At 49.7% G+C, this 14,413-nt stretch overlaps 1 protein-coding gene across 2 annotated transcripts in view; it reads right to left on the bottom strand.

Annotated features, from left to right (window-relative positions):
* Mob2 (MOB kinase activator 2) overlaps window positions 1–14,413 on the bottom strand; it is a 156,047-nt gene that overhangs the window by 16,596 nt on the left and 125,038 nt on the right. For both annotated transcript variants that reach the window (XM_075690432.1, XM_075690433.1), the window contains exons 2-4: window positions 6,768–6,940; window positions 4,917–5,013; window positions 86–210 (exon numbers count right to left, since the gene is read on the bottom strand). In XM_075690432.1, coding sequence (XP_075546547.1) covers window positions 86–210; window positions 4,917–5,013; window positions 6,768–6,940 — 395 coding nt within the window. The remainder of the gene's footprint in view (window positions 1–85; window positions 211–4,916; window positions 5,014–6,767; window positions 6,941–14,413) is intronic.

The following is a 14,413-nucleotide window of genomic DNA, read 5'->3' as shown; positions in this document are numbered from 1 at the left end:
ATGGCTCAGTCCCTGTGTCCTCGCAGCGAGTAGTACTGCTGGCAGTCTAGCAAGTGGCATGCAATTAAGAGAACAGAGCACTCACCAAACTTTGTTGGGAAGAGGGACTCATCGTTGACCGTCTTTTGGGTGAAGGTCATCACATAGTCTATGTACTGGGGAGCAGCCACCTTGCACTTCTTCCCTTTCTCATCAAACCACAGGTATTGCCTGCACAGGAGAGAGAGAGAGAACAGGCATCAAGCAAAGTACTACTATCAGCATGAACTGAAATGCAAATCAGATCTGGGGTAGCATGCACTTTCTCATTTTTGCCTTCACCGGTGTATGTGATGCTTGAGTGATATATGCTTTGTTTGGTAACGTTTCGCGTGAACAAAATGTTGAGCAACCAAGTCCTCATAATTTAACGAAAGACATGTTCTAGTTATAACTTTTCCTGTTCACATATCAACTTGTGCAACAAATCATGTCAAATGCAAAGACCACGGTGGTGTAAGATGTACTCTTTAGGTGTGGACAGCATGCCTTACAGGAAGGCCTGAAGACTTCTTTCAAAAAGGCGCCACGACATGACTGTCAGATCATAGGTCTGTCACAGGAGAAGCGGCAACATTTTCTATGGAAAGTGCATTGGAAGCAGGAAATGGGAAATGCGAACCAGACAGAAACATTAGTTCCAGTCCTGTGAGAGATAAGCGAGTAGACATTCTGCCAGTTGCGATGGCAGCGAGACCATTTTCTTTCGTTCTGTTTTTTGCTAGTATGTAGCATTTGTTGCGGCATTCTTGCGACGTGCCCACACCCGAAGAGTATGTATTTCTTACACTGTGCTCAAGACAGAAGGGGAAGTGCGAGCAAGTCGCATTTCAACAGAACTTGACCAGCCGCACTTGAGTCAGCATCGAACCTGACAGGTTCATTCCAAAATTAATGCTCACCTGAACCAGCAACACTTGTGCGGCTAGCATCACATGGTAGAAGGGACTGGTGTGTCAAGCTAAGACTAGGTACGCGCGACCTCACGTGGGGATGATGGCAGCTTCCCGGTATCACACAAACCAGCAGTGTGTGAGGCAAGGTTGGTTCCTGTGAGATTTGGCCCCAGTGACCCATATTTATTCATTTATCCTTCTGGCTGTACACTCGACAGATGTGCACCTCTCACAAGCCCCGTCTTGCTTACAAGATTGCACCAGGGATACAACAGCGAACTAACGAGAAACTTGCTCAACAAACAAACATGTCTAAGCCTGACACTCGAGTGCACAGCGACATCTGAGTGCACAGTGACATCTAAGTGCACAGAAAAGACCATTAAGGAACAAAAGTTGGGCCACTGTTCATTCTATGCAAGGATTCAGCATGGTGAACAAATCAGACGACGAGACAAGTGATATATGAACAGGTCAGATTCGCTTATGTGCGAAGAGTGCCTCTGTCCTCCTGTTCGTATATCCCTTGTTGCATAGTTTGTGCTGTTCACAACGTTGAACATAAACAAACTAATCTAGTTGAGAAATTCCTATGCGCATGTTTCTTTCCTTCCATAGATGTGAGGCGAAAAAGCCTCGCATATTCCAACTGTGAACAAGGCCCATGGGAATTACTGTAGTTTGCCTGCTGCTCGGCAGGTTATTAATGTCCCTTTGCTGCATGCACTCTGTCCATACAGTCAGTCGCTTGGAGCCTACTCAACCTCTTCTAGGGGAAAGGAAGTGGAGCTTCAGCAAACACAAGGAATTGCATCTGCAACTGCAACAAAACAGCACAAAACTGAGCTGAGGCATCCTATAACACCTTAAGTAAACGCTTTGTAGAAGACACTGGACTTAACGACAACTAGTGCGATATTTACGTGCACAAACAAAAGCATCCGTTGAACTGAAATCACCCGTCGCAGACCCAAGCTATCATGTGGCTCTCTAAAATACTGATCGAAGCAGAGAAAATTACTTTGTGCATACAACTGGTAAGCGTTATACCCCACCGTTAGGCAAAAGCTGTTGAAATCATAGCAGAGATATTATGTAGCAGTGTTATAGCAACAGGTCATATGATGGAACAAGGTAAGAGTTATTTCGTTACTAGTGCCAAACCTAGCACGAGTAGGCAGGAATGATTTCACTGAATTCCTCTGCAAGAGAATGCAAGGTCACTCACGATTTCTTGCACAAAATTAAAATAAGCACAGCCAGAGGAAGAAAAGAGCAGTGGGTCCTGTCAAACAACTTGTTCAATAATCTTTGAAACAGCAGTAATAAAGATATGACGTAAGAGGATCACGGTGTTATGTAGAGGTAAATGCCACTGTAAATATGAAAATACAATGGGCAGGCCTCCCAAATTCAAGGAAGATGCATTCTAGCTTGCCCCCATCATCAAAAAAAAGCCACTGGCAATAGGACACAAAATGAAGGTATGAAAGCTGGCAATATGAAGCAGACAGAACTAGCAAGCGCAACAACGGAAAAAATTGGTAGTAAACTATGACAGCACAAGGTTGAAGGGCACAGAACAATGAAGAAAGGCCATATTGCCAGGCAATGCATAAGTGAACGCGAATCTCCCAGAAGTTTTCCATACATTGTAAACACCCTGCACACAGAATGGAACTCATTATAGCCTGCCAATGGGCATGTAACAAGTACCGTTACAGACAAGTTGACAAGAACAAACACAATCAACTCCTGAAATGCACGCGGCAACAGGTTAAAAAACAAAGCAAGCTCTCTCCTGTCATCACATGGGGTGATTGTTTTGTTCAATGGTGACTTGTCATCATGGATAAACAAAGCAAACTGTCGTTCTTTTTTTTGTTTTGGAACTCTGTCCACTGTACACAAATATGTCTTGCACAGATCAATTAGGTGCCTAGGTAAAGAGATTGCAAACGCCCTCACCCCTCCTCCCCCGCAAAAATTTTAGCTGCACGGTGGGGCAAGAGGCCCGCTCTAGTGGAGGGGCACTGGATTAATTTTGACCATCTGGGTTTTTTTAATGTGCACCCAATGCAGCGCAATACATGAGAATTTTTTCATTGTTGTGGCCAGGATCGAAACCGCAACCTCGAGCTTGGCAGTGGGCACACATGCAATTATGGCCAAAAAGTGTGAGCCTAGCTAAAGGTCATTATTGAATTAGTATTCACATCAGAGGCACAGAGTTATTTCCCGATGTGAAAACCTCTTTCTCTTAATATATATATACGTATAGATTACATATATATTTATGTATAATGACCGAGAAGCAGGGGAACTTATATATATACATATAATGATTTTTTTATGATTTGACACACGTATGCAAATGTCCTTATTTTCCCAACGGTTCACCCAGGAACAGACGTTATAATTAAATTACAATAAATTATAAACTAAACCTAACTTTTTGTTCTACGAGGCAAAATTACAATTTGATTATGCGGCCCTCCATAATGCTTTTTACCCAATTTATTTTAATCGCCTCTTTATTAAAGCAAATGGCTTTCTTTGACTCTTTCAGCCATTTTCGCGGTTGGTCGGTGGCTGGTAGCCGGAGTTGACAAAGAGAATGTTCGCTCTCTCCTGTTTGCTCATTAGTTCGTTTGGGCTATTTGCTCACATTGACAATCACCATCCATAGTTTCTGCACAATTTTAATGCATCCCAATCATGGCACAAAAATGTACGTGCTACAGCCACAGCTGTTCTAGGCTCACTCCCCAAGTCGTTTTGGTATCAGCCAATGTCCGGTGCAGGAATCCGAAAGCACCTTGCTGATACATAAAGAAATAAAAAAAATAATAAAATAAGAAAGTATGCTATGCCTCAAGTGCATTCAAACCTCTGTACCAGAAAGTAACAGTCGAAGTTTTACCTCTCAGAAACTCAGCCAATGCTACAGAAGTGAAGAATACTGTGCCTGGAGTTTGATGCCCTATGCCCTGAAGCACAACTAATTTCACATTCTGGTGCGGGAATCTCCCTAGAGGGACACACCCACGAGAAAGTGAGCTCATCACAAGGTGGTTTCTTCTTTCCACAGGGCAAAAGGAACAACAACGACAATGCTGTTTGCTGTGCACTACCTTCGGACTAGCGCAGAATGCGCGACTGAGTGACATTTTGGGATGAATACCTCGGAGCACAAGACCTGCAGAAAAATCAAACAATATGAACTTGCCTTGAGATAAAGTTGTCTTCAAGTTTAACAGATACATTTTAATGCAGTTCATTTGACTGTATGCTTAATGACTATAATTTCATGCATGCAGTGTCTCCCCTAAGGAAGCTACTTAGATAGCAGCAACAAGAACTAAAAAGATCACGACGAAAATGCACAGAGCATCAACCCGTCTCCAGGTATGCACTGTGCCGCAACAAAAATGGGGCGAGGTGATGATGTCATGGGAAAAGGCTGGGGAAAACAAATTAATTCTGGGGTTTTACGGGCCAAAACCACGACCTGATTATGAGACACCATAGTGGTGGACTGAATTAATTTTGACCACATGGGGTTCTTTCAGGTGCGCTTAGATCTAATCTCATGAGGGCTTCTGCATTTTGCCTTACTGAAACGTGGCCGCCGTGGCCAGGAACGAACCTGGGGCTTTGAGCTCAGCAGAGCAACACTGGGCTACTTGGAGGTAACAAATGAAATGTAGGGATACAATGTCGCTTGCGCACACCGGTCAAGGCCAAGGGAGAGAGCTTCGGCCCATTCGTGCCATCGCCTCGCCGCATTTCATCTGCTTCTATCTCCACAGTTCCAAAACCTTCAAAAACATTCTCGCAGTGGAACAATTAGCGGATGGTGCTTTACAACTTTTCGAGTGAACAACCAAGATTTCCAAGTGCACCTTGTGACGGGCCCTTTGACATGCAGTCGTGCACCGCTGCAAATTGGCGCGACACCCTGGAGCTTTGGCTACGCACCTGTTGCCTGGGCCAGTCATGTCGGGGCAGCCAGACATGGTGCAAAACTCTGACACCGTCCCGTACAGGAGGTTGATGTGGTCAAAGAACGCCAGTGCTGCAGGTGAAAGAAGTGATGTAGATAAATCAAAACGGTTAAAAAGAAAAGATACTCCTTTCTTGAAGCATGTTTGTTCATGCAGGACTACAAAAATTTAAACTGAAATCCTGGGGAAGGTAATGTGTGATGTCCAGAGAAGGTACAACAAATATGATGCAGAACAGTAATGAATGGTTGCACTGGATGCGTTACCTAAGAGAGTATGTTCACAGAATGCCAATAGTGAAAATAAGTGGTTTGTTTCATGCAATCAGGTCTCACTTTTGTTTTACAAGGTAAAGTGAGTTCAATAAAATAGATTTACCTTCAATGGTTTTCAAAGGCATTTACCAGGTACAGAAGTTTCCTCATCCAAATAAGTCCCTCAAGAGGTTTTCTACCAAGTGATAGGATTGTGCTTGTACTGAAGAATACTGGAATCAGCAGAGACATTATGCAAGGAGCAAAAAAGGAAGGCATCTATGGACTCCCTACTTGTGCTCACTTTTGTATCAGCTGAAGCTGGCCTGTGGAGTTTTGTTAAATGCAATGCAGATGCTTCTTAAATGAACACTCTCATTTACATACTGCATAACTTACAATGGCAAATACCAGCTAGCAGAGGCATCTGTTGAACATCCAAGTCAATCACGATGGCTTTAAGATAAGGAAACTGAAGTAGTTAGGTTACATACAAACACAGGAAGGTGTGCACTGCTTTACATTGCTAGGATAGGTTTCTAACTCCACCTCTTTAAAGAACAAGGTTATATGACAAGTGCACAAAAATTATTTGCACAGATCTGCTTGAAGTTCCCTGTGTGGAAGGACTTGAGAACAGTATGCACAACTTCTCAGTATACACAATAATAAGAAGTTCCAAGTGACATCCAAATACATTAATGTTAACTGCGATGATACACTAAAATAAAGTGATTGACGTTATGCAGCTCGTCTATACCAATACTATTCACCAAATCTGACACAATGTGCCTGTTTGCCTGCTACCTTGGCACCGTGCTGAGGCGAAAGAGCGGATCTTTTAAAACGCCCAAGTTTGGCAGCTTCCTGTGAACACAGTGCTCAAGAAAAACTACATTGTGGAGATTAAACTGCAGCCAACTAAATTATTATTTTATCACTGAAATAAATAAACGAAATGGTACTTTAGGTGTTAAATAAGCAAAACAGCACCAAATGTCAGCTCATTTCTGCGGCAAGCAGAGCCTGATCAAAACACTGCGCATTAATGTGTCGTCACTTTATATGAGCTCCTGGCTGTCAGATTTTGGGCTGCATAATATATAAATTGTGAAGCTGTTGCGAGCCAATGACCAAGCACTGAAGGAATGAGCAAGCACAAGCCAGTTCACTGCCCCATTCTCCTGAAAAGCTTCAGTGGGAATTTCGTTGTACGTCTACGAGGCCAACAGGAACAATGAATACAAATATCCAAAGGTACGGTTGTTGACCGTTTGCGCCTTTGTTGGATATGGCACCACGCTCGGCTTGAAACCACAAAAAAAAAAAAAAATGAAAAAAAAAATGAAGCACTGCGCACTTTTTCCTCTTTGGTGCAAACAACAAATGGTGCAGCCACTGTTTCTCAAGTCCCTTTCAGAACCGACGTAGCGTGTACAAACTTGCAAAGCTGCGACTAGAGAGACAGCGACCCCTGGCGGAAAGCGCCGATAGGAGAGTGCAGCAAAGAGAATTTCCGAGAACGGTAGTGGTGACTAGCGAAAAGGGGCGGGGCGAGATTGGGCACTCACTGTGCGATGCGAGCCACTCGTTGTAGTCAAGCCCCTCGGGAAGGTCCACCAGGTCGCGCAGTCGCGACTCGGGGATGGTGCACTCGAGCACCGTCGACTCCAGGTACATCTTGGGCTCCTCTTGGCCGCCGCCGCCGCTCGAAGATGCATCCTTGTCTTTCCGGCGGGCTTTCCTGCGAGATGAAATAAAGGAACGGGGCAGTGTGAGAAGGGGGACTGGTTGCACATGCGCGTCGCTGTAAATATTGGCAAACGAAAAAACAAAACAAAACAGAAGAGTCTTAAACCGCAGTTTCCAAGACTACCGGGGCGTATCTGACAGAAGCCGTCGTCAGGTACCAGAACTCTGGAGCAGCAGACTTAAGGTCTGCGTTGTTGGGCGGCGGACAAGGCGTGCAGTACGCCGCTGCCAGCTGAGCCGCGTCGTGAAGTGTTCCCTTGTTGACTGCGCGTGCGCCTCGGGGTTTCCGGCAAGTTGTAGCGGCGGTGTGATTCTGTACGGGCAACGCGTCCAGAATAACACCGCGGGCCACTTCTGTGTGTCTCTCTCTCTTTAACTAAGGGGGATCTAAACGATGCTCACAGAATCACCGCGGCGAAACAAAAAAAAAAAGATAATGACACCAACAGCCATGGCAATAACAATTATCCGAGTGGCATACGCGGCGATACGCCACCATACCGGCATCGCACAACTACGCATGCTATACTTGCCACTGCTGGAAAGCGATCTCCCCCGCACACAGCCGCGTGCTGCCGTGAAGCCACCCCGCGAAGAGAGCGAGACGCGCGACGCCAGTGTGTCCGAACTGGCACAACTTCATCGCTCGGCGGACGCAGTAGGACGACGAAAGAGACGACGACACTTGGCGCGTACGGTTATTCGCACCGCGCGCGAACTCCTCACGGGCGCACGCTCAAGGGAGAGCGACCTCACGCGTGCCAGCAACAAACAGTTGCGCACTTCGACGAGGGAACAACGAGGCAACCTGCTGGAAGAGGGCCGAACGACACTAAAGCGAGTGCCCCCGCGATAACGACACGAGAGAGAGGACAGCGAAGGGGGCGGGCGGGGAGGTCTCTCAAACACAACCGCGCGGACCGCGCGATTGCACAAACAAGCCACCGTGTATGGAAGAACGGCAACAAGCGGGTGAGCCGACCGTGCACCCCTCCCGTTTTTACGACTGTATATACACATGTAGGCGCGCGCGCGCGCGTGTTTAACGCACCATTCGAGGCGCCCACGCAAGCAGCTGTCGCAAAGCGCGCGCCGGACCAATATAGCTGGAAGCGTTGACAGACGCCTCCCCCCCCCCCCCCCCCCCCCCCCCCGCGCGCGCTCCCGGGCCGCGCCCGTTCCAACTCGGGCGACAGCAATCACGCGCTCGCTCGCCCGCCGTTTGAGTCCAAACAGCGTTCCTCCAAACCAGGAACAAAGCGCGCGCGCAATTCAACCTAACTTGACGTACAAACATTGCTGGACTGACAACGCGACGATCGCGGCGAAGACGTCCTCGCAATTGTCCGAGCGGCCGCCCCCTTCGAGCTCGAGCGGAGGAGGCACAGCAGGGTGCCTTATAAAAGTGCGCAACGTGCACGAGTGAAACACGTCTGGACGACGTCATTACGCGACTTTCTCGATTTATCCGAAGGCGCCAATTCTCAGGCGTACGACTGCTGAATAAACAGTCTGCGTACTCCGCACAGCCGACATTGCTCCGTTTCGTCATCAGTTTTCTATTGTTCGAAAGATCTTCGAAAGCGCGAGCGGCGACCAGAAAAGTAAGAGCACAGAAAACAAAACCAAATCCGTAAGTATGCCCCCACCCCAATTGCTCGCGGCCGCGACGAACGGGGTTTTCAAAAGTGAATTAGCCTGCGCCGGACCGCAAATACAAATAATCGCTCGCATCTGACCTATTTACGTCGACCTGTATGGTTCGCTACTCCCATCTCGGGAGCTACTGGCCACGGGGTCGTCGTACGCCAGCGGAGGTGCTAAGAATGAACGGGAACACTTCGCGAAGCGCGCCCCCAGGAACGGACCAAGAACAGAACAGGAAAAAAAAAAAAACTCTGTGCCGCCAGAAAACACACTAAACGGTCGTCACGTGACAACGACCGCGCCCTTTACTCCGCGCGCGGGCGCACCCTATTGTGCGACTGACGGGCGGGCACACGAGAGCTGCGACGAAAAGCAACGGCATCAACATTGGCACCGCGGTGGACGAGGCGCGACAAGCAGTGTTTTCGTCCCTTTGTCTGTGCGCGCGCACGTACGAGCCAAAAATAGGAACGCGCGCAGAGGCGACAACAAAGCGAGCGCGCGCGCTGTAACCACGGCCTCCTCCGCCGCAAGTGCAGGCCGGGCGTACACACACACCGTGACGACCCGGCTGGGGACATCGCAGAGTCAACAGCGAGAGAGACAGGCAGTGCGACAGGCAGGCTGAGCCAGAAACTGGTGCAGAAAGGGGGAGAGGGCTCTCGGAAACAGTGAACGCCCAACAGCAGCATGCACAGTCACAAACCTGGCACATATTGATGGAGAGAGAGACAGCTACGAACGGCGAGATCCAAAAGATGCCCACGGCGGCTGCGTGTGACACGTTCTGGAGGCTGTAGGGTTTAGAGGACAATCCCACCGCTGGCAACCAGTTGTAGGATTATAGTCAGGCATGTAAAAATGTGGTAGCTGGCCCATGCCGTCGTCCAACTCACCCACGCTTAGGACGTGGTTGTAGGGAGGAACTTGCTCTCATCGAGAACGAGGGCTACGGGATTTATTTACAATGTCTAAATGAAGACAGGAGATACATTTCATCAGTCTAGCAAGACTGAAAAGGAAGCACACAGCACGAAGCACCTCAAGCAGCCGAAAAACGACTGCTTAAGAACCCTCTGTCCTCCCTAGATCCCTAGGTGAGGGAAAACTGCCGTCCAGCCTTCGTCCAATCGGACCGTCCAAAGTCGTCGTAGTCGACCCGCCTTTGAGGGAGAGGGTTCACACACTCACATCCGCACTTTGGATTCACAGAACACACAGAGCTTGTCACGCTTGACCCCAGCTGACGCCTCTTGATTCTAGAGCTGACTCCTCAGAAAGCCGCCGCGACTGTCATTCGAATGTGAAGAATTCTGGGGCCCGTGAAAACGCACCGTAAAACACGCTTTTCCAGGCATTCTCTTGCTCCAAGTAGACCGTGAAGGCGACAGCGAACCAACTAACAATACTCAAAAAGGTTCGCACGGAGTACCCCTGCAGGCCGATCGTAACAAGGCACATATTTCAGGCGACGAACATCTGAAAGACGCCGTTCTTCGATTCTTTGGAGGATATGTGTCTGGACGTTATAGGAAGCCTGCGGAGAGAATCCGTGGGTGGAGTCTGCTGTTTGACGCAGCTTAGTTCTTGCAAATGCCCTCTCCTCGTACTTGAAGGAAAAACTTTATTCGATTCGAAGGTATGACTCGCGCGTTCCCACCCCGAGTCGGATGTATGCCGCGTCCCCGAAAAACCGAAATGCGAGCCGCGGCCGCAGACCGCGAACAATTCCAGATTAGAAGAACTTTCGTTCATCCTCTGTCTCTGTGCGTGTGCGTCTGTGTGTCTGGTACGCGCCACTTGCGCAGATGAAACACCACCACCACCACTCGGTGCCACCATTTCGATGACCTCTGCGACCGGCGTATATAGCACACCAACTGGCTGAAACTGTTGAGAGGCACTATAAGCAAACTCTTCTTCGCGCCGCCATAACACCGGTCGGCGGCAAAACCCAACGAAGGAGCCAAGCAAGCGGCAGGCAACGCCCACAAGGCCAACCCGACGGCGACCGCGGAGAGGTGCGCGCATGCAAGCACGCCCACTCGCCCAGCGAGCGTCGCCGCCTGCGATGACTGACAGAGGAGAGCGGTTGCCAAGCTGCATGCGGCGTTGTTGTTGTGGGCGACGCTGGTGCTGGCTGCGGGTGCAATTTGTGCGTGCATGCGCGCGCGGAGAGCGACGGCGAGGTTGGAGGGAGCGAGGTTACCACCGCTCGACCAGCGAAGCGTGCCAAGGTCCAGCCCGCGCCGCAGCACCGGCGTCCGTTTTTTTAGGGGCTGGGCCGCTACGGGGGGACGCGGCCGCGCAAGGCGGGGGGGACGCAGCGGAGCGGCGCGCCAGCGTTGTAGCCCCCGTCGGAGCCATCGATCACGTTTGTTTAGGTCGTCGCGCGCGCAGTGGGAGGAGAGAGCGAAATCGCCAGCGCGCGGTGCGCATTTCCCACTTCGCGGACCGCGCCCGGAATTATACGCTCGTAGGGTAGGTAGACGCGCACGCACACACCGAACAATGAATCCGCGATCACCGTCCACCATTTTGAAGCGGCAGCCGCTAATTGGTTGTACACCGGTCGCAGCGAGCACGTATCGATTGAACGGGATGTCTGAAAAAACGGCCGTGTGTTGATTTATTTATTTATTTATGTTTTAACGTCCCAATGGAACACTGCGGTTATGACAGAGACGCCGGGGCTTCGGGTTAACTTTGACCACCTGGGGTTCTTTATAGCGTACACGGTTGCACATGAATATAATGAGCCCATGGACGTTTGTTGTGCAGTAAGCCCCTGTCGAAATGCGGCCGCCGCCGGTAGTCGAATCTGCGACCTCGTGCTCGGCCAGCAGAACGCCCCAGAGCCTGAGCACCGCCGCGTCTTGTTAATCGAAGTTGGCCCAACTCGCTTCCCCACACAGGGTGTCTTAGCTAACTTTAGCAAGGGTTTTAAAAAAAATATATGCGAATGCCACGTAGCTGAATGGAACAAAGGCGAGGTTGTCTGACGTCGCTTGGAGATAGTCGAAACTATTTTTTTTCATTCCGTCTAATTACATAATTAGTATTAATTAATTGAATAACTTCTTAAACATTATAATTATGTGGAAAGCTCTCAAAGAGAAAACTGCACAGAGCGGCATGAGAAACTCCCGATACAGCTTACCCTTCCTCAACACGCGTTACATAAAAGCCATTTTCCAAGCGTGTAAAGCCCGCGAATACCGCACACAAAGTGTCCCTAGCGGCCAGTCGCGCGGCAATATCGCGTGCACCGCGAAAGCCGTGCGCAGCCCGACCGCCATCTCGACGCACATTTACTGCGAGGGAAAGAAAAGAAGAAGAACGAGCGACTTGCATCGTGCGCGTCGTTATACCACGGCCGATCCGTTGACGTCGATTGTACAAGCAGTGGCGGGTGTACATCCGAGCGATTACACCGAGGAATATCTTCGGGAGACACGACGAAGTGCGCGGACCTGTGTGTACACATGCAAGCACGCGACGGCACGGAGAAACTGCGAAATTGCGCATGCGTCGGTCACGGTTGCAGGCACGAGTGGGAAACAAACAATGGACCTCGCGGAAGCACTATTTCAAATATCGAGGCCGCCTGCTGGTCGTAAGCAAATTGCGCGTAATTTCATTTATTTACCATGCAACGGCGCAGAAGCTGGTCATCACAAGGAGGGTAGGGATAATCGTATACAGGATATATGTTAAGAGGACTAGCATCAACATCCGCACAGGTAGTGAGGCAGCAGGGTGCAAGAAAAAGAATCGCAGTTCCGCTCGAAAGGCGAAGCACCGATTGCGACCACTAATTAGTAGATAGCTGCACGAAGTAAGGATAGCAGTTTTATCGGCGGTATGCACTTGTGACATTCTCTTACTAACCGAATCAACAATGACAGGATGTGTAAGCGCGACTCAACGAGGACGTAGAAAGAAACAGACACACGGAGACAGCGCTGTCTTTGTGTGTCTGCTTCTTTCTACGTCCTAGCTCGTTCAGTCGCGCTTACACATTCTATCATGGAGAGGGCACGCATCCGGGCCGCGATACTCGCTCGCGCACGCCAGATTGGACCGCGCTCGCCGGCTCACCCCTCTCACACGCTTTCACTCGTACGGAACCTGACGGCGACGGCAGAAATGCGCCTGGAGTGTCCGTACAATTGCTGGAGCAATAAAATAAAGATACAGAAATTGGAAGTTAACGGCAAACACTGCATCTAGTACCGGAGTACAGTAGCGTAACGATAATTACAAACGCAATCACACACAAAAGAAAATCAAGGGAACCGAGCATTCCGAATGAACAGCGGAGAAGGCCGAGCTGCGGCGTAAAGCCCGGGACACAAGCAGGACAGACGCGTTTGTGTGCACACAACGGCGGAAATGAACACCTTTTTTTTCCCGTGTACATAGTCATTCTTTACGTCCCACCGGTCAGGCCCGAACGAGTACGTGTACTACCGCATGCGCTGTCGCAAGTCGTCGTTTCGCCCTGTAAATCGTTCGGCAGCTTAAGAGAGTGTGGCGACAGCCGCAGCCAACTTGTAGGCAGAGACGCGTTTTTTACCCTTTTTCTCCGAGACTGTCGAGGGGGTACGCCAGCAGCCACTGCGTAAAAAAGCGGGCACCGAAGGCCTTGGCTGTCTGCACGCGGTCAGGGACCGAGGGCAAACGAGAACGCGGAGGCGCGAAGCAAAGTCCAGCGCAATTTTTTTTCTGACCCGGCTGCGTCGGCGGCAGCAGCAGCCTTGGGGGGCGACATTTGCCGGCGGCCTGACGCCATCCTTCGAAGCCTATATTCACTCCCAAGGATACCTATCACTCGGCGAACATGTCTTGTTTTTTCGCTTTTCTTTTTCTTACGAAACTGACTAGAAAGCGACTTTTAAAGCGTTTCGCGCACTTCATCACAAACGGAACGGAACGACTCCGAAACGCCGTCTATAGTTCCAGCAACGGCTATACGTGGTCCAACGAGGTGTTCCCAGAAGCTCGAAACTTGGAAGATGGGATGCCAATGCTGGAGACACCGTCGAGTTATGATTTCTCCGCAACGTCAAATTTGTTGATCGCGTCAAGTTGTGCCAAGAGTCCGTGGCAGTAGCCCTCGAGGCCTCCTCTCCGAATTGGCTCAACGTGTCAGGCCACCGCCGAATTCGCCAACGTCCAGAACCGCACCCATAATCGAATTGACCACCGCCCGCGGAGTTCCTTAACGCGCTCCTATATCGGATTAAGCGAGCGATTTCGCACCACGCTTCCGAGGAAACAATATACGGCAACGTCGGCGGGGTTTCGACGAAGTCTTTTTCGTTGCCCAATGGTTTCGACACTGCGACGGGATTGGCTACACCATGGCCATTGAGGCCTACGCGACGGCCCATGAACGGAAAGCGGGCTCTGCCATTTCTGCGCATATATGCGCAGCAATCCGGTACGTAAATGACGTCGCAACGCAATGCAGAAGGCATCCAGAAAGGCCCCGTTGAGCAACCGGCAGGGAAAAAAGGAGAAACCAAAAAACCTCGCTAAAATTTGTTTCGATGCCCCGCAATGACGTCACGAAGTTCTTGCTTGGCTCATCCAAACCTGCATGCACAAGCTTATATAGTTCTGGGAGCTTTGTAATAATAGAACAAGAGATGACGCCAGGGCAGTCGGTCCAAAAGACCGCCCATTAGTGAGGCGCAAAACTATAGCGATAGTACAAAAACTGCCAATAACAGCACCGATCTACCATGCGATCGATATCAACAGCACTTATCGGTAGCTCACGATTAATTATGTAAGCTCACGTAAACGCTGC

The sequence above is a fragment of the Dermacentor variabilis genome, chromosome 4 (genome assembly GCF_050947875.1).
Source record: "Dermacentor variabilis isolate Ectoservices chromosome 4, ASM5094787v1, whole genome shotgun sequence".
NCBI classification, from domain to species: Eukaryota; Metazoa; Arthropoda; class Arachnida; order Ixodida; family Ixodidae; genus Dermacentor; species Dermacentor variabilis.
Note: the sequence above shows the minus strand (reverse complement) of the source record. Positions and strands in the feature narration are given on the sequence as shown.